Genomic DNA, 23,604 nt, shown 5'->3' on the forward strand with positions numbered 1-23,604 from the left:
AAAGTCACCAGTGTTTTGTTTCTATTTTTTTTTTTTTTGCGCAAGAATTTAATTCAATCCACTGAAAGGAATACAATTGAAGGAGGCCTTTCAGGAATATAGAAGAATCTCAATTAAACACTGCCTTTTTGCTCCACTCCTCCTTTCCTCAGCTCAGCAGAGACACACCAGCAGCTCTAACTCCCTAATTCTTGAGGCAGGACAGAACTTGTTGGAGAAGTACAGGTAAGCTTTAGCTTAAATCATCAGCCCCTGATGGCCATTGTGCTGGGACACAAATTAGAGACCACGATTCCAGTTTGACCAAAGCCTCTTGTTCAGCCTGTCTCCTCTCCAGGAAACCCTCGTTGCTTCCTCTCTTGATGCTGAGATAAAAAGCTGCTGGCAAAGAAGCAGAGCCAAACAGGGTTTTGGCATAGAAAATGGCTCTCACAGCACTGCCAGAAGAAGGGAATGCTGAAAGAAGATTCCTGGAGAGGGTTGAACTTCACTTTGCACCATGCAAGCAGCACAATGTGAGGCTGAAGATGAACAGATCCTGTCTCAAAACTGCTTGGAGATCGTAGATGGAGTAACATAGAAATGCTTGAATTTTATCTATACCAATGGAGTAAAATGTATTTACTGTATTTGCAAAGTGACAAGCAGTTCACTGGAGCTTCAGTATTAAGTATCATTTACACCTGCTTTCTGGCTTGTTACAGTGTCAGTGTAAGCAAAATTCAAGTTTATATTGTCTTCTTCACACAGATACAGGCAAAAATTCTAGCATGAAGGCTTTTTGATGCTAATAAAAACTGTTTGCCTAAGGACAAACTTCAGAGGAATGAAAATTTTCCAGTATCTCCTGATTCTTGTCAGGCTGACTGTGTGTCACAGCAATTACTTTTCTTGAGACATTTCTGTGCTTCTTTCACCAAAACTTAGGAATTAAAAAAAAAAAAAAAAAAGCATTCATAATGGGCATGAAATATTTATTTTCAGCTATCTGAAGTATTTGTCAAATCTCTGGAAAACATTTGGGGTTTATCTATCTTCAGTTTAGGCCCTTAGGTTTCTCCAGATTTGTGGATGCTATCATTAATACTTAGTCATAGCACAGAGGAGCCCTTTTGCTTTACTTCTCTTAGGTTTGGGTGTTTTGCCTGCTGCAAGTGAAAACAGAAAAATATTAAGAACCAGAAATGAATGTGGAAAAATCTTTGAAAATAAACTAACTCCAATGCTTTAAATTGTTAGAAATAAGACATATGTAAATGATTTGTTTGTGTTTGTTTAAAGAAGTTCTGTTTAATGTTAATTTAGTGAAATTCAACCATTGCATAAACTTCTAAGAATTATTTGAAGATTCCTAGGAAGATTAATTGGTCTTGTTTTTTTTTGGAATGGTATTTGCTTGCTACTTTTTGAAATAAAGTTGAAGAGAATGAGACTACATAAAATTTTGAATCCTTCTTAACCAACAAAAGAAAACACAAAATATAATGCAAAATACTTTGGCTGATTTGACTAAAATATGTTTAATCCCATGCAGCTGTGCAGAATTGAAAGTAACACAAGCTCCCGAGCACCTTTGTACACAGCTCTGAGCCCACAGCAACTCAGTGATCACAGAAATGGTCCTGACACTTCTGGACAGGGCTGTCTGCAAGCACAGACATTTAAAAAAGGGGAGAGCTGCTGGTTAAAATTCGATGTCACTGCAAACCTCCTTGTCTTGCAGTGGAAGTGCTGCAGAGATGAGCACAGCAGCACGTGGTGAACACTGGTATGTGTATGCATGCTTGCACGTGTGCCTGTAGAGGCACACAGAAATACATGAATATGCACACATGCTCAGAAGATGTGGTTTTCTAGACTCCAGTGGTGCCTCTGTGACTATTTCACTACAGCCCTGGATAGACACAGCAGGGTTACTGCACACACTGTTACACAGGACTTGTTTTAACCTCAGATGGGGACATTCAAAATCAATTTGTTGCCAGATCCCAAAACTGTGTCTGTGCAGAAAGGCAGGGAGGGGTGGCAGGGAGCACAAAAGGCAGGAGGGGAATCCAGGGGACTGCTTGATTTCTAGAAAAACACACTGCCCTACTGATAGTTCTGGGTTACTCTTCTGCTGATAAAGTGGAGATTCTGAATTGTGCATTAAATCATTAGTAATTATTACAGTATTACCCTAAAATAATTTAAATTATATTGATTCTATTAAATTCTAATGAATTTAGCATTAAGTGACATGTAGGTGCTAGGAAAATCAGTCTGATTATTTCATAAGTCTGTAAAGCAATTCACCTTCAAAATTCCAGGCTACCCCTGGCCATGCAGCTGCCAAGTGTCTCCAGCTAGCACTTCTTTTGTATCAAATTGTGTCAGTCAGCTCACAGAAAGAAAATGTTCTTTTTTTTCTTTTTTTCCCCTCATGTATATGTTGCATGAATTCTACTTTAACATGCTGTTCTAGCTATTAATAAATATTCTGCTGAATTATTTCCAGAGTAAATTCTACTTAAAAATTAAAGTCAGGTGACTACCTTTTTTTACTTTTCAACTAACAAACTAAAAAATCAAATGTAAGCATGAAGCAAGTACTAAGCTCAGGTCAGATTATTAACTTCTGGTTGAAGTACCAGCTGCCAGTGATGTCTGAATCAGGAAAAAAATCAATTCATCTTCTCCCTTTCTAGCAGAGACTTAAAATTTGAGAGTTACAAAATAAATAAATCATCTTCGCTTATGCTCATTATTTTAAACTATATTTACTTCATTTACAATATAAACTGTGCTGTCATATTTTGAAAAGCTACTTTCTGGCAGAGAGCTAGACTTTTTCTTTTTGTAAAAATAATACACAGCAGCAAAGCTGAAGATGACAACTCTTACTGAATGTGATTTTTTTTTTAAATTAAAGAAAGGCTGATGCTACCAAAAAAGAGAGAGTATGAGGCAGACTGTGCAGAATCTCTCTGTGTGGGTTGCCTTCCTTGTTACAGGAGCAGAACAGTGAGAACCTTTTCATCTTTGTCTTTCAAGCAAGTGGGACACAGTGATAGGAGTTTCATCTGGGGTAGATCAGATAAAGAACCACCTCTAGTGTTATTTACACCCAAAAATATATTCACACACATAGATAGTGGTAATTAAGTTTACTAATATTTTTAGTAGGAATTTTCAAATTCTGAGATTATTTTAGAGATCTTTAAATAATTTTAAATGGTTTTAAGCAAATGGAATCAATTTTAAAAGACAGACAATACAAGGTTTTATAATGTTCTACACTTGAGCGTATCTTCTGAAAGCAAGAGTCTGTTTTGAGAAATAAGGCTTGTGCCCAGTGTACAGTCCTTAAGCTAGCTATAGCAGTTTATCACAGGGAGTTCCTGACACATAATCTAAAGTATAATACAAATGCATTAGACTATCTCTTCATTTCAACAATATGGTTTTAATTTTTATTAGGTCTCTAGATTATATAGGGGCTATGAAATATTCAGATAGTTACCCTCTTTCTTCTTTTTGGACCACCGTTGATTTTCTCAAAGAGTAAATTCTTGCTCTGAAAAGGAAAAAAAAAACCCAACACAGCCATCAAATCCATTACACTCTTCTTTTAAAATACTACTTCTGCTATTAAATACTATCAAGTCTAGAGGAGTGTGTAGTTTTATGGGAGAAATAAACCACAAATAAATATCTGTGTATTCCTACTGAGAATCACAGTTTGTCAGGAGCAGTCACAGCCTTACCAACAATTTAAAAGCCAGTGATTTTCCACTATGTTATGCCCCGTGTTCAGGCAATAAGGGCTTCAAGTATGTGCTGTACAGTCTGGATGTTCCCTATCATGTGATACATGGTATAATTTTTTTTTTTTTTTTTTTTTTTTTTTTAAGAAAAGGCAGAAGGAAAAAGAAAAATAAGAATGTGAAGGAGAAGAAGCAGGAGTCCTGCCTCTGGTATATCTTTATATACATTTGAGGTGACACAAGAACAGGAGCAAAAAAATTTGCTTTACAAGGGATTTTCTAATTCCTTTTAAAAACAGAAATAGGCGTCATTCCTACTGTTTTGTTGTCTTTGCTTATTCCCTTCCAGATATCAACACTTCCCAGTGCAAAGTTCTGCTGAAAGGAGTTCAGCGCCAACTCTTCCTTTGTTTAAGTAGTGCCCTCAATAAAGCTTCTAAAAACCATTTGGTCTATAACATTTTTAATGGCAAACCTTTTAAAAACTGCCAGAAACATCTTGGCAGAAGAGAAAGTTATGATGATGAGAAAAGAAAATGAAAAAAAAAACCAACACAAAAAACCCCCTCTGACCATAGTTTACATAAGTGCATCCACATATTGTTGTATTTCTTATAAGTAGTGAATTCTAATAAAGTCTGGAATAACACACACATGTTCAACACATTTTGTTTCAATTCTGTATTATGAAGAAAACCAAAACCAAACCCTAACCTGAAAATGGAAGGAGAGAAGAATTACATGTATAAAAGCAGAAGACTATATAAACAAGGCCATTAATTCTGCTATAAACAACTGACCTAACATTGATTATATAAATAGAAAGTGTAATTCTAGCACGAGACAAATTCACCAAACACGTCTAACTCTCTCTGCAGCCTTGATATGAGAAAAAACAAACATTTTCAAGTGTTACAATGAAATCTGCCAAAATTGTCTGTTTTGTACTTCTTGTGTTCATTAAACCTCAAATTCACAAGGCCTATCTCTTATCCAACCTCAGTTATTTTGTCTGAGCTGTTCCAAAAGGGAACAGAGATGAAGTTGGCCAAGGGGAACATTCTTGGCTAGTCATTTATGCGGGCTCACTTCAGGAAAACTTAAATTTAACATTTTAAGGAAACTCAAGGATGCATGACTTATTCTCCTTAGGAAACAAAGCACCATCAAAGCTTCTCTTTCTAAAGTATTTGACCTTGTACTTTCATGAGAGGAAAATGGGTGTTTCTGAAATAAAAATAATTTCATGGACTACTGGAGCTAGCATTTCTGTCATTCTGAAAAATTTCTTACAATTGAACTATCCCTGCTCAAGGAAACCATATTTTGTTTAGTCTGTTTGAGAAAATGTTTTAAGACCCTAAGTACTGCTGTAGCATTATGTGGAATACAAAGCAAATATGGTTGTGGAGCATGAGCTAAGAACATACTTGTATGATAATAGCAATCCTGAAAATATGTTCCACTGCGTAATGGCCTGACCTCATCAGCCACCAAAATCTGCCCATGAAGTGTTCATCCTTCACTGAGAGGTTGTTAAGGATGAAGGCACAGAGTTTTCTTCAGTTAAAGATACACCTCATGTAGAGACATGCTGCATGTGGTTTTCTACTTTTCCCTCACTCCTAGAGCTTCCTTTGTATCCTCTTGGCTACTTGGATTAGAGTACTACAGGTTGGGATTTGGGTGGAAAAAAATCAGAAGTTAAAATGCTTTAAATCAATAAAATATGTAAGAGGTTTTTACATTTGATTGTAAACTGTATAGTGTAAATTATCTTTGTGCAAGTGTTTCTGGATGCCAACAACACCATCCAAAGAGCCAAGCTGCAAGAAAGGTACACTCAGAAAGTGTGTATGTCCTATAAGGAAAAGTCTGAACTGGGGGAAAAAACTCTGAAATCTTAGGAACTACAGTTGTACACAAGGATAGAAAACTCCAAAAGTCACTCATCCTACTATTTCCACTGTCCCCTCTGTGTTTTCCCCATATGAGGAGAGGGGAGGAGAGTATAACCCATGGATCTCACTCTATAAATAGAGTCGGTTCTTGAGACTTCTCACTGGCCAACATATTGATATATGGGGAGCTATCCCAAAGACAGAAAAATTCTTCCCCTTTCTTCCCACTCCTAACCCAGTATATATTTATTATGATTTATGTATTTGTATCTGCAGATGTATTAGCAGTGTTTACATGTAATATTTAGCATCTGCATAACCATGTACTTTGCTGCATGAGACAGCTTCTAGACTGGCTTGACCCTTATAAAATGTGTGTTATTCACAGGATACTGCAGAGGTCCCACAGCTCTGCAAGCACGACAGTGTGCCACCAAAACAACCCAACCAACCTGTTTCTGTCCCAGTAGGACAAACAGGTCCTTTTTTTATGACCTGCTAATGGAATCTGGGTTTTTCTGTGGTTACACTAAGGAATGCATGTTGGTTCACTGGGAGCTGTAACACTTCTTCAAGCACACAGTGGTAGGAAAAGGCTGGGGAGAGGCTCCCCCAAGAGCTGGGAGCACATGCCAGCCTCCATGGGCCCAGCAGACAGTGGCTGCAGGAGCTGCAGCTGGTGATGACAGCCTGGTGCCCACTCAGCTGGCAAGAGCTGCTGGAAACACAGTCTGTGAGCACACAACCATCACTGCCCCTGGCCCTAGGCTCTTCAACAGGAGAAGCAGGAACAAACTGTGTGGGCAGAGGGAATTTTAGGCGCTGGGGGCAGTGGGAGGGTGAGGATGCACAGCTACCCAGTAGACAGCCCACAGCCAGCTGTGTTGGTCATTTACAACTTATTGCAGACAACAGTGAGTGCCCTAAAAGATCTGATCTACTTCAGCTCTGCTTTATAAGCAAACAGCTAATTCTTGGAGTGTTTACTTGATTTTTCCAGAGAATTAAAAATAAAAACTGCAGCCACAAAAAGATACCACTGTATTTATATTTTTACCATTTGGTAATATGGAATTAGGAGATGATTAGGGTTGTTCTCCTGGATCTCAGCAGAATATTTGTTCATGCACATGACCAGCTGTTTCATCGCTAATTAAAAAGATCTGGACTTGGCTAAGCTGCAGCTAAATATGATTACTGTTTAGTACCCAGAAGTGTTTTAATCCATACATGAGCAGCTTTTTCTCCTGAATTAGTAGTGATGGATGGAGATACAAAAAAGCCCAGGATTCACTAATGATTTACCATCATTTATTAAGTATATATGTTGCTGATGACAACACAGTATGTATGCTTGATTCTGAAATATTGCTATAGGCCAAAGATTTACAGAAGTGCCTTTGTAGTCTTCAGAATGGTATTATGAAAGTAAAGTACTCATGAATAATAAGAAAACTAACAGTCTTATCTGGCATAAATAAGAACGCTCACCATCTGGTGTTTTTTAAATGAAAACCTTTGATGGTAATTACGTAGAATGCAACAAGTTTCCAAAATTTGGATTTTTGGCATGGTTCTCTCCAGAAATTTAACACTCACATAAGTAATTAAGACTATAAATCTTATACTGGTTTGATTATGAAGATGAATCATTGTCTCAAAATTACAGCAGGAGAAGAGACTGCCAAACATGTCCATTTATCGATGTATGCTTACAGAGCACGGGTTTAGTGCAATCTTAAGTGAAGTGTTATAACAATGTAAAATGAGATTTCATTATTTGCTCTACAAGCCTAAATTATGATCATTGTTATTGTTTTCCTGGCGCCTGAAAATGGATTTGGGATTGGACATTTTAACTGATGTAATCCAAGATTAAGTGGCAGAGCTTTCTTTGGAGCCTCTAGCCTGCAGAAATAGTCTAGCTGCAGTTATTAAAGTCCTTGTATGCTCAGAGCAAGATTCTTGCCCTTAGTGTAGCTCGCTGTGTTTATTACACGTGATGTGTCAAATAGGTGTTCAATATAATACAGTGCATAATCTGACTAGAGGAAGAAGCAGCATCAAGTCCTCCAAAATCCTTAAAGTGAGGAGGATTTCTTAAGGCAAATTGTCATCCCGGATTTTTTTAAACTGTTTTAATCTGCTGAACTCCATCTATCTGTATTTTCTTTCTATTTCTTATATATGTAGCTGAACAGTGCATAGTCACTGAACCTGGATATTCTTTCAGATTAAGGCCATTTTATGTTTTGAAATCTTAAAATCTGCACTAATTTTGGCTGCATGTTCACTGTAGTTTGAAATGTGGATTTTTGCACTTATCAAGCTGTCATGCTTTGGGACAGGTAATAGAACAAGGATTTCTGCTTTCTGTTTTTCTGGGGTGTTTATCAATCACAAACACTATTTCTGTTTTTCAGGCCAAGTTCACCTTTTTTGAGAATTTCCCCCAGGGTGATAACTTCCAGCATTAAGGACAATATCATCCTCATGGTTTCATAGTGTCCCACACAGCAGACAATATCCAGTTTCACATGCAACAAAAATAAGCAAGAAGCACGTACTCACCCACTTGCCCCTGTTGGGATAGTCATGCTCTGGATCAAAAAGGTGTTGGTGCAGTTGGTATTCCCTGCTGAACTCTGCTGTGTCTGGGGTGTTTTCTAGACACCCATCATCAACTGCAAAAGAAAGCACGGAGTGCTCAGTAGCTTTGAAACACACAATATGTGCCACATTAGTCAGCAAACTTCTTAAATGCAATCATGCAATTAAAAAAACATAAAGAACTGGATGACTGGAAAACACCAGGTTTTTTTTCTTTTGAAACAAATTTTTCAGAATGTATTTATTAAAAAAAAAATCCTCACAACTTAATGAAAACTGAAGGAGTTTATTTTCCAAGCTCTTTCCCTCCTTTATGTTTTTCTTTTTATTATTGCACTTGATTTTAACTAGAATTGCATCCTGTTCTGATTCAGAAGAGATATTCATTTCCCTTTTAAATGCTCACAAATTATTTTAGAAATTGGTAAGGCAATACTTTCGAAGGTCATGGTAAAAGAGTGCTGTGAGCAAAGACAGAATTTCTTTCACTGAGTAGCTAGCTCTTCCTGGAGCTCCTTTCTGGTTTGCTACTTTGTTCAAACTGGCTGAAAATAATTTCTGCATCATAAGACCTCATAAAAATGCTATGTAGGAGAAGTTTTATGATGAGAACATTTCTGTAGATTGGTAACTAATCTAATTGGTCCAGAAACCTCCTATAACCATAATGGATGGTTTTGTGGGCAGTGTCACATCAAGATAATATCCTTTTAAAAATCAACTTGGGGTCTTTTTACCAAAGTAAGTCATCTTTAGCTGACACAAAGGTTCAGTATCTTGAGGCCAGAGTAGCTTTTTGGATAGAGTCTGCTCCTGGAGCTCCCACTGCTTAGCCAGCATGGGGAGCTTGCAGTCCAAGTTCCTCTCAGACATACCCAAGGAGATCCTACCAGCCAGGGCATGATGCTGGGCATTCAAACAGCTGCAGCTGCCAGAACACAGGAACTCCAGAGCACACACCTGTGGACTTTCCCTTCTGTCCTTGTGTGTCATCATGTAAAAAGATCTGCAGATAGATTGTCTTTTTCCCTCAGATGTGGGTAAAGCCTTGACTTAAGACTGAGTTGATTCAATGACCTGAGGAGGTTATTCTGAGTTCAACAGATCCAGCTTTCTCATTTTTCTCATTGGGACTTGCCAATAGAAAACAGGGGAAAACTCTTCATACTGGCTAAGTAACTCAGAAACTATTAAAGCATTTAGAAATCATTTCAGTCTCATCAGGGGAAAGGTTATATCAAGAGAGAAACAGGTGACAACAGAAGTGTGGTAGACCTCAGAGCATTTGTGTCTTTTGGTAGAAAACAGAAAGGGCAGCTGGACACATGGGTGTCCTCTACGACTGCTAATCCAAAAGTCTTCCACTCATCTGCTCCAGGCTTATGTATTCCTGCTGTGGAATGTGCATATGTAGACAGTAACTGGAAAAATTGTTTTCCATTAAGCAAATCCACAGACCTGATTGAGGAAGGCCTCTGGTAATTTGTATGCATAATACAGTCACCACTTGAATTCCATTTAAGGCTCTGAAAAACATTTTGCTCTTATCCTAGCAGATACTATCTTCACTCATAGCATACCTATGACAGAGCCATTTATCTGAGCAGGCAGCACTTCCCTGCAAATTCCCCCCTGTTCAGATCTGACTGTATTAGCTTAGCTAACAACTTTTATTTCACCTAAGACAAAAAAATTGAAGGGATTTTCAAAGGCATTTCCCTGGATGCCATGTCTTTAATTTATGTATCTAATCATGAACAGAAGTCTAATGGGCAAGCACGGAAGATAGAAAGTCCATGTGTGTGCTTGTGTGTATATGAGAAAATCTAAACCCATCATTTGCAACTTGTCAGACAACAGCTATAGTGAACAAATTGGAAGATGAGGTATTATTCCAGAAGAGATGAAGGCATCATCACCAAATGGGCAGTAATAGGAAACAGTAAGGGAGGACTATTTGAAATTTTGTCAAATTTTTGAATGAAATGCAAAAACACTTCACAGTGAAAAAAACTTTTATAACAAATATTATTTTCTTATTAATTCTAAGATAGCTAGAACATTTTAAATAAGAATACTGACAACTGTTCTGCATAATCCAAAAAATATAAAAGAAGACTAAACAGAAAACATTTTGAAAGGATGTCTTAGCTGACAAATAAAAAATCAGAGCTCTCATTCCCAGTTCCAGGTCCCAAGGCAGCCAATGGGTGTTTTACTACTGCTTTCAGTCCTGGAAGCCATTCCTTGGCTCAAGTAAGAGGAAGGAGACCCATTCTCCCAGGGTATGTGTACAGCATGCACACGCAGGGCTGTTTCAGTGACCCTCGGGCAGCAGCCCCCAGGCCGGGTGCCGGCACAGTGTCAGCCTGGGGACAGACAGACAGACAGACAGACAGACAGACACCCCACACGTGCTGGCCCCGCTCTGCTCTGGAGGCTGCGCTGCCCCAGCCAGCCTGCAGTGCCGTGGGCTGCAGCCGTGCCGCTCCCCTCTTCTGGCACGGATGAGCTGTAAAGCTGCATGGATTGGAGCCGAGGTATCTTAAATATTGACTCATGGTCTGGGTTGGAGATCAGGGCAGACAGTTTCATTCCTCTTGGCACAATGAAAGTCTCTAAAATAAGGGTAAATCTCATCTTGAAAAAAAGAATAACTTTTTTCAGGGGCCAGCTTAAAAATGAACTCCCTTGGGAACATGATGGTCTCATAAATCTCACTATCTTCTACTCTGAGATCAAGATGATTTCTTCCACCTTCTCCAGGGTCATACAGCAATACAGGATATGCACATATTCTTTAAAAAAAGATTAAAAAAAGCTCATCTGAAACACTAAAACACCCAATTTCTCAACAGTTCTTGTCCTGGGGCATAGAATGAAAAAAACCCCTCATTTCTGATAACAGGCTGTACAGTGCTGAAAGACAGGATGATGTACAGTGAAGACAGAGGTACAAAGGGCAGAGCTGAATTACCTGTTTTTCCAATAGGGCAGGGATTTGGAGGGTCAGGATATCCTTGATCTTCACTGAAATCCTTTGGTACATTGTCTCCTGTCAGCTCAGCCACGATATTTGGGATATTGCCATAAGGACCCAAGTGCTGGAGACCCTCATGAGCACCACCTAGCAAAGACATTTTATGCACAGTCGTTTCATGAGATTAAAATGTGAGTACTTTAGCTGGTGCAAGCAATCTACACTTCAATTTAAAATATAATCTCTCTCTCTATATATATAATTGTTTTAGAGACAAATCCAAATTTAGATTTCAAGTATCTCTTTTAGAAACATAACCATGTGACCTAAATCCAGTAACTTAGATAATTAAAAATGAAACTAGGAAACACATATTATTAGTCTTATGGTTGTTTTTTATCTTAACTATGAAAATTCTAGGCAAGAAAATGAAAAAAAAATAGACATCATGAAACCTGATATATCTAAAGCACAATTATCTTCAGTCACTGATACTATTACTGTTCATCATGGCAACTAACAATAGGAGATACTGGCATCATGGCAGGAAGACAATGTTAATGATGCTGTAGAAAGAAATACTACCTGCACAGCCTAGAAATACATTAATAAATTAAGTCCCAAAAGAGCTTAAGATATTAAGGTCCTTAGGGACCCAGGGCATTCTAGCAAATTTGGTTGTGTACACCTAGAACAAATATTTTTAAATGAAACCAATTCTTAAATGTAAATTTGCATTTCCTGTTGTAATGATGAAAAGTGGTGAAGAGTCCCTGTTGTTGATGGGAATTCTTGTTCACATATACCTCCACAGTAGTCAGTGTGTTACAAAGCATCCCAGGCAGTGACTTCACACTTTTACATACAAGATTTTCCCTGTGGGACCCAGGGAAAAGAGCAGCATCACTGCAGGGTTACAGCAGCAGAGCGCAGCAGGTTTTGTAACCCAGTGGCAGAGGACACAAGGATGGGCCTGCTGTGCTTGGGCAACTGCACCCAAAACTGCTGTGCTGTGGCCACCTCCCACTCACCTCAGCTGGGTGCCTGCCTTTGACAAGCAGGGCCTTCCACTGAAGATTTGGGAACCAAGCTCAGGCCACGCTCTCTCTCTGTGCCTCTCTACAAATAATTATCTGTCCCAGATCTTTTCTGCATGCCTTACTGGCCAAATGCATCCACAGGCTAAACCCCAGCTGCTTGTGGAGTTTTTTTAAGTACTATTGTACACTATTCTTTTGAATTTCAGACATAATACGTTAGTTTCAAGCATGTTCTTTCTCCCTGACAAAGACAGCCACCACACACACTGCAGCAATGGAGTTGCTTGTGTGACAGCAAAGTAATATTTTTTTAAGCCCTATATAATGAGGGATAACAACATACAGTCAACATATAAATTCTACTAACAATGAATGGAGAGAAAAAGGAATTTGAACAATTGGAAAATATGAGTTAAAGAGTGAATGCAGACAAAACTGCTTGGGTAAATAGCAAAATCACCATAGTATCACCAAATAGTCTTATTTCAAATTTATTTATTTTTCATAGATCCAGAAGATGTGCATAAAGCCTCTGAACATGAAAGTTGCTCCAAAAGAACCATTCAAGTACTCCCGTCCCAAATTACAAATAAATATTAGCAGCCTAAATCATCTTTTATATAGCCAAACATTGTGAGCTAATGTAATCACTTGCAAAAATTGCTAACAGAAGGCAATCTAATACAAAATTCAAATTTTGTATTCATTTCTACATTTAGAAATGGAAGTTGAGGCAAATTTTGCAAATTGATTTTGCAAATGACCAGTTGGATGTTGGCATTATAGCAAAGAAAATTAGTCTATAAGCACATATATTTCCATTTTATTTGCACAATGGACTAAAATCTAATCAATGTGCTAATTTTCCCCCTCAAGTACAAGTCTCTTATTCTGTAATGCAGTGTTGCAGAAAAGACATGTAACAAAACATAAAACCACCCCATAAAAGAACTGCATCTCTGTTAAATGGGAATTTGGCATGTAGCTGCCATGAGACCTGGTACTAAAACCAGAACAGCACTATCCCCACCGTGAGCTTTATTATCCCTTGAGTCCATAGCCCACACAAAAATCACACTCATAACACAATAATGCTATGGTGATGAGGTTAAAGAAAACTATAACATACATTTAACCTAATGTAATTTAATATCATGTCTAATATATAGCATAAAATACTTCTTTTGTCCTGAGTTCCTTCACATGAAGATTGATTACATGTATGTACTTAAAAGCACCAGGTTATGATTGTGCTGTAAACTACGGAACCCCGTAATCAATACGTGTTTGAACATCCTGTATACAATGGGGTTCACTATGGGACAATCCATCAGATGGAAGCCTATCTGTGCTTGCCTGTGGTGCAGACCTCTTGGCACCAAAGCTCCATCCATAAAGAAAACAGAGGTACTTAGCAGGCTCCAGTGTGCTATATATACATGTAAGTTTAAACCGACTGCCAAGAATTCCCTTGACTGAGTACAAACCAATCTTTTTATATTAATATAAAGGATTGTTTCCTTTAGGTATAAATGTCCAGGATCATTTGAGGGTTTTTCCTTTCTTTCCAGAAGAGCTGCAGACAATAGCACCTGCTCTGGTGCCATAATTTAGCACACTTGAGTGATTTAACAGCATCAGCAAAGCTCATTCCTTATAAACTCTGATAAATAGTGCACTCAGCAAAGACTACAATAATAAAAATGAAATGCTACGAATATATGAAGTTGGGGTACTATTACAGTAACTCTCATTAGTTGCATTAGTTTTGGTATTATAACATTACTGATTTAAAGAAACATATTAGGATTAAATGCACTGCAGCTACCAAGTCAAAATATTGGAATACAAACATATACAGTCAGCTACAAAAATAGCAGAAGATCAGTTTCTTGAACCTTGAGGCAGAGCCTGAAAGAAAACGACAAGGCAACTCAATACCAAGAAACTTTTCATGATTTCCTATCCAGAGGAATCATGAGAGATATCATTGTTAAATTATTCAAACTTGGACTACCAAAAATCCAGAGTAGTACAGACAATACCCTTGTACTGAGAAAGGATGAGCTAGATAAATCTATGCTTTTTTCTCTATCTCCTTACTTACACGAACAGGCTTTCTGTGTCGCATACTAACAAAGAAAACACTCCAAAACAATCAGCTCCCTTTCACACGCAGGATTTTGTGAGCATTTATTATTGGGTATTTGACATTCCTACAGGATAAACTAGAGGTTTAGATCTCTTGGGCTAAGATCAGCAACATGCATATATATGCAAATATATGCATATATGTAGTCATCTAGCACTAGTCTTGAACTGCTGCAGGGTGGGAAACAAAAAAAAAAAGAACAATGCCTCTACCATTATTTTAATTCTGGAAAAGTATTTTATCAGCTGATTTCAGTTAGAGATCCTTGGAATGATTACAAGTTTAAAGTGCATACATTTCAGCTCGTTTCTTTGTAAGAGCAATAGTGTCCCACCCATGCAGACAACATAACCACTCTATTCTTGGAGGAAAAAAAACCAAAAAGAAACATGAAGAGCAACTAATTTCTTGCAGGTATTGATATTTCCCTGATGAAACACATCCAATGGAAATGCTGTTACTCCACTGAAGTTTTAGCTGCTTCTACCCATCTATTGGTAGTGCAAAGCACTGAGAACAAATCTGTGGAGAGCAATCCTCCATGTCAAACACAAACAGGCAGCACTGTCCCCCAGAAGAGTCAGTTTAACCAAGTCAACGAGAATGGATTTTCAAGAGTGAAAAATTTTTGCAGAATATTTAAAGAGAAACAAGAGGACAAATTTGCCTTTCAGTCTCATTGAAACCATTTTCCATGTCACAGTGAAGATAGTTTCCCCAATCACAAATTCAGAAAAAGGTAGTCTGGCCAATCTTAGCACAGAGATATGAAATAGGAAGGACCATGAGTATGTGTTGTGAATAAATAAATCCCAAATCCCAAGTTAAAGCCCTTTACTTAGCAAGTCATACCCCAGAGTGTCCAAGCCCCTCACAGATTCATAGGGGGATCTTCTGCCTGAGCAAAAATCACATCTCTTATCTCAACCTGTAAAAACTCCAAGCACACATGAGCTGCAAGGGAAGGCTTATAAGACACAGCTTATCTCATTTGCCCAAGGTTCCCAAGGGAGAAAATACGTATTAATCAGAGATGTAATATCATACTTCCTACTTTGCAAAATCTTTTGTTAATCTGGACTATTTGTTCTTATCACAAAAAAAATCTTCAAGATTGTTTACAATGTCTCCTCAACACATCAGAAATACATTTTTTTTCCTTTTTCCAATGGGAAGTGACAGCTTCCCATACTATCCTACACTTTCATCTCCAGTCACCTTGCTGTATCTACATTTGTTGTCATTGTCACATTCAAAAGGAACATCTCCCCGGTGGAAGGCAGGTTTGACAGAATGCTTCCCAGTGTTAAACTGGGACATCATTCACAAACTTGCTTTTTCTTTTCTTTTCTTATCTGCAGGACAATCATCATGTAAACTCTCAAAAGATCCTGAATGCAGAAAATGCATTTACATTTTCCTTACCCTTGCTAACACTTCAAAGGGCTTTAAAGCCCCAATGCTGTAATTATAATTCTGCTAGCTTCATCCTAGAGAGTCCTATCCTGCTTGCTGAAATTGATTAAGCAAAGGAAGTGAGAAGAACTGAAAAAATTATAAATGATCACATTTTGTCTATTCCACAGAAGCTGTTAAATAAGAGAATAGGGAAGGAGAAAAAGCATAAGAGAACAAAGAATGGAAAAATGCAAACCTAGCCAACTTCCTTAACCATTCAAGAGCATGCCTCAAGAAACACAAAAACACTACAGCTATACATGCTCAGGCATTCCAGACTTGGCTTGTCTTCTCCTTAATGACACAAAGTTTCTTAAAACTATAAAGACTAATTTTCTATTTCTCTGCAGAGGGGCAATTTTTTCTAAAGCCTTAAGAACACAAATTGTACAATTACTGACCTTGCTTTCAGCAAAGAATTCAGTTTTATCCAATATTTTAATTACAAACAGTACAAATATTTAAGATATTAAAGGCTCTTACTGTGCAATAGTTAGGACCAAAATAATGCCCATGCCTCTCACAATAAATTTATAACAGCAGCTTATATGTCATTATTATTCAAATTGTATACACAACAAAAAAAATACAGCAGCCACTTGCTGACAAAGCAAAAAAAAAAGAAAACTTTTATGTCTGCTTTGGTTGAACAGTCCTCTGACGGACTATATTAACTTGTCCTTCAGCTGAGCAGTGGCTTTTGCGCTTCAGCATGTGAATAAGCTGACACACAGTGTCACACACAGTGTCACACACAGTGTCACACACACAGTGCATCGTGCAGCACACAGACAGGGGCCCCTCTGCCACCCTGCCTTGCAGCCACCACACACCAGCAGAGTGACAAAAAATGAAACAAAGCCAGCAAACTGCACCCTCCTGTCACTGCCACAGCACAACCTCACTACTGACCACGTGTGCAGCATATGGTTCTGGGAAACAGAGCAGTGAAAGGAAAACAGTGACCTCCTTTATCCCATGAGGGATGGGACATTATTTCAATCCTATAAATGCAAATGTGCCAGTGAAAGACTGTAAGACTTTATTCACTTGAGACCAGCTGCATGAGAAGTCCAAATGCTCCGTCAGTATCAACGCATTCAGAGAAAAAGACTCTTTTCACTCCTGTAATGTGAAGCTTAGATGCACCAGAAGTATCCAGAACATCCATGGTTTTGTCTCTACTGCACCACTCAACTTCACAACATTTCCGTGTTCATTTCCCCACTCATATCCATTCCATTCCATTCCATTCCATTCCATTCCATTCCATTCCATTCCATTCCATTCCATTCCATTCTCCATGCAGATGGCTCAAAGCCCCAGCTGGTTCAACAGCAGGTTTAAAACCTTCCCATGCCTGTCTGCCAGCTGCTACAAGGCAGATTTCCCAATGCCTCAAATGTCTTCCTTGTGAGCATTCCCAGTGCAGAGCTGGAAGGCTCCAGCCTCTGCCCTGGTGAGCCAGTATTAGCCCAGAACTCCAAAAGCAGAGGCCTTGCCATGCAAAGCCACCCCAGTCAAGACAGGGCTTCTTCTGCCCTTGGATAAAAGCACTGGCACACAATGAATATGCAATGGAGTGGGGAGGTGAAGAGCCCTGGTGGACAAGACCAGGCCCAGTGCTGTTCTTTGCTGCTGCAAAGGGGGCTCAGATCAGCCGACCTGATGTGCTAAAGCACCCCAAGGGGAAGGACCAGCTTCTGCAGCTGACAACATTCTTCTGCTCATTCATCCCTGCAGCTGAGCGCTGCTGGGATTCTTCTTCTCATTCATCCCTACTGCAGAGTGCACACACCATGGCAAGCACAGGGAGAAGAGCTCTGGAAACCTTTGGAGAGTGCCAGAGATCCTATCTCCTGGAACACCAAAATCAAGAGGAGTAGGAGACTCCTCTTCTCTAGATTTCTAAAATATCTCTTCATAGAACCAAATAATCTCTTCATAGAACCAAGTAAACTTAAAAGTATTTTCTTAATGCAAGTTAATTTAAAATTCAGGGGGAAGCATGGGAAATGCAGCTGATTTTGAGAAAAAATGCAGAAAGGTATAAATCCTGGCATGCTCACAGAATCACAGCATATGTAGAGTTGGAAGGGACCCACAGGGATCATCAAGTCCAACTCCTCACTCTGCACAGCACCCAGGAGTCACACCCTGTGCCTGAGTGCATTGTTCAGAAGCTTCTGGAACTCTGTCAGGTTTGGGACTGTGACCACTTCCTGGGGAGCCTGTTCCAGTGCCCAAACACCTTCTGGATGAAGGTGTTTCCCTAATATCCAGCCTATTGACAATTACTATTCCCTTGGGCCCTGTCACTGCTCACCATAGAGGAAAAATCAGTGCCTGTCCCTCCTCTTCCCCTCATGAGGAAGCTGTAACTGCACTGAGGTCTCCCCTCAGTCTCCTCATGAGAGACAAGCAGAGAAAAAAATCTTTAAAAACAAGGGCTCATCATAATTTGGCCAACCTTCACTGATAGACTTTTTTAAATACTTACATCTACATATTCCAATGGTAGATGGAATTTTATAGATTCATAATACATTTCTCTATACCTTCTGCCAATAGTAGAAAATACAGTTACTATACAGCATCAGACAATACAGAAGATATCATGTTCCCTTTCCTCTTCAGGTTTCCTACCTCTCCTACTGGATTTTTCCCTCTACTAACATGTACAGAAAATAATTGTGGCTACAAATCCCATTCTAATTGATTAATTATCTTTAGGTAGATGACAAGCTACTTAACTCTAAATCCCTACAGACCTGCCATCTATCCTTCCCAGAAGCTGCTTGAGATGGGACTCATTCTCCTTTGGTGGCATCTTTTAAAGACAACTTTATGACTAGCAGCAGTGGTCTGTACCACATAACAGGGGCTAGTAGGAGGTTTTAAGAGTTGGAGTCACTTCATCTTCTTGGTTCCTCAGCAGAGGAATGTGATGCCTGCACACTCTCCTGCAATCACAAGAGGAGGATGTTTCAAGAGAAGGTTTCAATGCCTCAAATCTAAATGGGTTCCTCAGTCAGATCCACTTGCAAATAACAGATCTAGAGAGAAATGGGTATTGATAATACTCTTTTCTTCTTTTGTTCTCCATTGACTGACTTCTCTGACAAGCACACTAGATTTGAGAATTTCCCTGCACGTTCCCAGCCACACTGAGAGCACAGGAGTAGCCCTGCACCCCTCCTGCAGCTCTGGGGCATCGAGGAAGGGCAGCTCCCAAAGTTCACTCGTGGCAGAGCTCATGGTGCTAACACCCACTGCCTTTGCTGGATCCTGCCCTTGCTCCTCAAGAGGGAAAGCTGGGAAACACATGGAGGTGACCTGGTGTGACCTCCTGGCAGCAGCACAAACACCAGCTTGGCTTTCCTATTCACTGCTGCTCATGGCTTAGAAATTCATATGGAATCAAGGATATTACGGGCCAAAGTTCAAAGATTTTTCCTTAATACAAATAAAGTCACACCACCTCATAATTTTCCTGTTTGTGGAGTTAGAGGTATAAACATTTTGTGTGCAGTTTCTTCACAGACCTGTGCCATATCACTCAGATACAGATAAAGAGAATTCACTGCAAGTCACTGCTGTCATTTGGCACCATCATTAGCTTTTAAATTCAGAAATTAGCATTCTAAGGCACCTCTCTTATGACATGCATCACTGCCTGATACTCAAATTCTGGTTACACTTAACACTACACTGTTTTGAACAAAATGCAAAGAAAATAGATATTTTTAGTCAAATCTATACAAATCTAGATATTTACATATTGTTGTGTAAAAACCTGTAAATTTGCCACTTCCATTTAATCTTAAAAATTTGAGATGTCCATATGAAATTTTGAAATGTTATTTTCTGGGCTAATTAGATTAAAAAACAAAAACAAAAACAAAACCCACACACAAACCAAAACCCACAACAACAAACAAATCAGCCTTTCTGGCTGTGGAAGGTCTGCCCCAACTCAGCCCTGAGCAGCTGCCCCCTCATTCCAGCACTGCTCCCTCCAGATGCTGGCACAGGCTCTGGCACAGAGCACATAAAACTGCAGCAAAGAGCTGCAGCCATCACACTGCTGGGTTTGCTGAGCCCCAGATATTGTACAATTATTACTTGTAGTCACCCAAGGAAGTCCAAATATATTGGGGCATAAGCATAGCACACATTAACCTGAAAGTGAATGAGTGCAAAGGTCAGGTGTGCACTGGTTTCATGAGGGAATTCATCAGCAAGAGTTTTTGTAACTTTCTAATACAAAGATTTTACTGTTCTTGTAGGAAACAAGTACCTGTCTTGCAGGACAGGACAGACAGCAAAGTAATACTCTTATTTACTAACAAGAAAACCTTTACTTGTCTTATTAGTAAAATGCAAACAGAATAGACACTATTAACATGCATGAGTAATCTGCATAATTTTATGGACAGTAGGTTTGCTGTAGAGGGATATTTGTACAGGGGCTGTGCTGACAAGCCATTGATTACCAGTTGTTAGTAGACATATTTGCATAATGTTCCAGAGTCTCTTGAATTTTATCATCTCAATCTGACAAACAGTAATTACATTTTCCTAAAACAATAAACATACTAATTTCCTTTCAAAATAATCAAATAAACCCCAGCCTGTTTCCAATAGCTATGAGGAGTCTCTGCAGGAGAATCAAAAGCCTCCCTGAGAGGACTGTATTTTTAAAACTTCTTTATACCTGCAAGCAATAATTTAAGAGACATCATTTAATGCAGCCACTGAAGTTGACAGCATTATGCCTTTTCTGCAGACTGAGGACTTCAGACTCTGGGCTGTCATGCCAGCACCTTTACCAATAATCATTCTGTTTGGGTGGTTTTAAGAAATAAAAACAACTAAATCAAACACAAACAAAAAAAACACACAAGAGGCTTTCTGTTGTACTGAATTTATAGTAGGCAATGATATTTGCAAAAGCAAAATGGGACTTCCCATTTCCAATTATGAAGTTAAGTGCTATAAACTGCTCAAGATGAGCTACTGGTGCCCCCATGTGTTTAAGTGAGATTTTTACTGTTGTCCTATGCAGGGTGTAATAGGCCTGAAATTTACATTGTATGCTTATTCCCTTCCAGTCCTCAGAAAAAAGGAAAACAACTGAAAATCAAACAATAACAAAAAAAAACCACAAGCAAACAAAAAAACCCCAAAACCCCAAAACCTTAAATATTGGCACAAAATTGTAAGCATGCAAGGAAAGAAAAAAAAAGTGTGGTCTCTTACTTCATAAATGCCCTACCAGACAGAAAAATTAACTTCTGTGTTTTTTGAAATGTTGTATGCATTTCTTTATTTTTATTTTTTTGTTCTCTTTAAACATAGATGCAACCCCTTTCTTATCTGTAGAAACCTTGAATATAGCCCAGTAAGGCTTGCATACTATTTTAGTGGTAAGTGAGCAATAAGTACAGAAACACAGCTACTCATTAAAAATTCCTATTTTGATTTTCTGTGTTTTCCAGTCTTTTTTATAGATTCTGCTAAGTGACCCCAGTATAAATTTCTGCTCAGATGAATTGACAAGGAGAGTGAACATTATGAGAGAAATTGAACTAGTTTATACGAGTTTATTTCTTTTTGGAATCAGGGGATATACAGAAAGAGAAATCTATTCAGTGGCCAGCAAAACACAGCTTTAGTACTTCCAGGTCCTAAAACCATTTCCCCTTGACTCCTATGATGCAGGACCTGTTTGGCTCCTGCCACGCTCCTGTGCCACTGCTGGCTGCAGTTCAGGAGCAGTGGGAGCCAGGCAGCAAAGCCCCACTGCTGGCACACACCTGTCCTGTTCCACCTCCCCAGCAGAGCCCGAGCAAAGGGACAGAGCTCACGCTGCCTCTGCACCTGCCTGAAGCTCACAGGAACTTCCCACTACACTCAACTTCCTATCAGGCGTTTTCTAGACGCTACTCCTATGATAGCAGCCTGACCTGAAGTAACAAAAGTAACAGTAAATTGACAAATGTAAAGTTAAGGAGTAGATTAAAAAAAAAAAAAAAAAAAAAAAGCCAGGTGTTTAAGGTGTTTATAGATTTCAACTTAAGAAAAGGCAGAAATTTCTTTCAATGAACAAGCTGCAATATTTTTTTTAATCCATCAACAAGAAAGCTGTATTTTTTTTTAATCTGTCAACAGGAAAATTATCTGATCAGTTCAAAAAGAGAGCATATGCTACTAAATGTATTTTCTGAAGTGTCCTTTTTTTAGTTTCGCTTTTACAGAAATTTTTTAATAAATGCTTAAGTATCCATGGTAGGCTTGAAAAAAAGAAAAAGAGTCATCCTCATCTCATCCTCATCTGAGCAAGAGGGGAAAGTTAAATATGATAAAGCTACTGGATTTATCGTCTTTTAGTTTTACTCTATGACATACACAGATGGATTTTTTTATTTAAAAAAAAAAAAGGAGAAATAGAAAACGTTTGTCCAACCTGATGTTTGTGGAAGACTGTACAGAAAACTGGAAAACCAGCATTACTTCAATCTAACAAACACCAGAAAACTTTTGATACTTATACAAAGAGATGCATCATCTGATTTTGCTACCACTGTAATTAGAAAGTAACATCAAACAGCTGAGATTAAATATTTGCCAGAGATTCAGATTTGCTTATATTTTCTAAGGTTTCTCTTTTTAAAAAGATGTCTAGGGAAAAAAGGCAAATAGAAATTAAAATTACTCACTTCTACCACCCATCCCAATTTCTCTATGTGTGAACATTCATAAAGGAGAGAAGGTACAGACCAAATTATGCTCTCTAAACTTAGTCTCTGTTATTTAAGTTTGCAGAAAAATGTGTGTCCATCAAAGTTTCTTAGAAAAACATATATATATATATATATATATATATATATATATATACTTAGGTCTGCAATTATCTGGTAGAAATTATCTGCCTATTCAGCTTTAATCCTCTCCTCAGCCTCATTAAAGCAATTGTATCTGTTTGGTTAGGACAGCCTGTAGATCAGAATGAGGATAAAATAGAGAACAGAGACTTAGGAACTGTGGAGTCTTACTGCACTGTCAGACTGATTTAATTCTTAGAGGAAGGTTGAGGGGTTCTAGCCTGTTCTGATATTCACACATAAACAATAATATTTGGAGTTTCATACCTTCAACCTCTTGCTGTCATGCCAAAATAAAATCTGGTTTGTTCTGTTAAAATAGCAACACACTGAAACATTATCCCAACATCCTAACATTTGAGCCAGATATTTCCAATTATTTACATAGCCATAAAAGACTGATTCCAAGGAAAACTTACACAGTGTGAGATCAGAGTACTGGCCAAAAAAAAAATAAAGCTGAGCCCAGAGCATTCATCCCTGCAACATGGTTTTGAGGTGCTACTAGTGGACACAGGGAGAGGTGCACCCCCAGTGTAAGGTTTATCCCTTTATTCACATGGCACCACAAACACTTGATCTCTTCTGGTTTGCAAATGTTTCTAAAAATCCATGGAATTTGGACTCTATAATATAATATAAAAGATAATATTTGTTTCATGACAAAAATATATGTAATATATGTATACATAATATTCAGGAATAATTTAGCAAACCAATTGTTTTGAGGACAATGCCAAGACAACGTAACTTTTTCTGCAAAGCCTGTACATTAAAAAACCCCTCTACTTCTACCAAAAACATTACATTAAGGAAGGTGTAAGATGGAT

The 23,604-nt window shown here is 38.5% G+C and overlaps 1 protein-coding gene across 3 annotated transcripts in view; it reads right to left on the reverse strand.

Moving 5' to 3' along the window:
* The window catches only part of LOC129121786 (neuroendocrine protein 7B2), a 42,366-nt gene that overhangs the window by 3,185 nt on the left and 15,577 nt on the right, over positions 1–23,604 (reverse strand). For all 3 annotated transcript variants that reach the window (XM_054635265.2, XM_077180364.1, XM_054635264.2), the window contains 3 exons: positions 11,235–11,384; positions 8,219–8,331; positions 3,503–3,556 (listed from right to left, as the gene is read on the reverse strand). In XM_054635265.2, coding sequence (XP_054491240.2) covers positions 3,503–3,556; positions 8,219–8,331; positions 11,235–11,384 — 317 coding nt within the window. The remainder of the gene's footprint in view (positions 1–3,502; positions 3,557–8,218; positions 8,332–11,234; positions 11,385–23,604) is intronic.

Source organism: Agelaius phoeniceus, chromosome 6 (genome assembly GCF_051311805.1).
Source record: "Agelaius phoeniceus isolate bAgePho1 chromosome 6, bAgePho1.hap1, whole genome shotgun sequence".
Lineage (NCBI taxonomy): Eukaryota > Metazoa > Chordata > Aves > Passeriformes > Icteridae > Agelaius > Agelaius phoeniceus.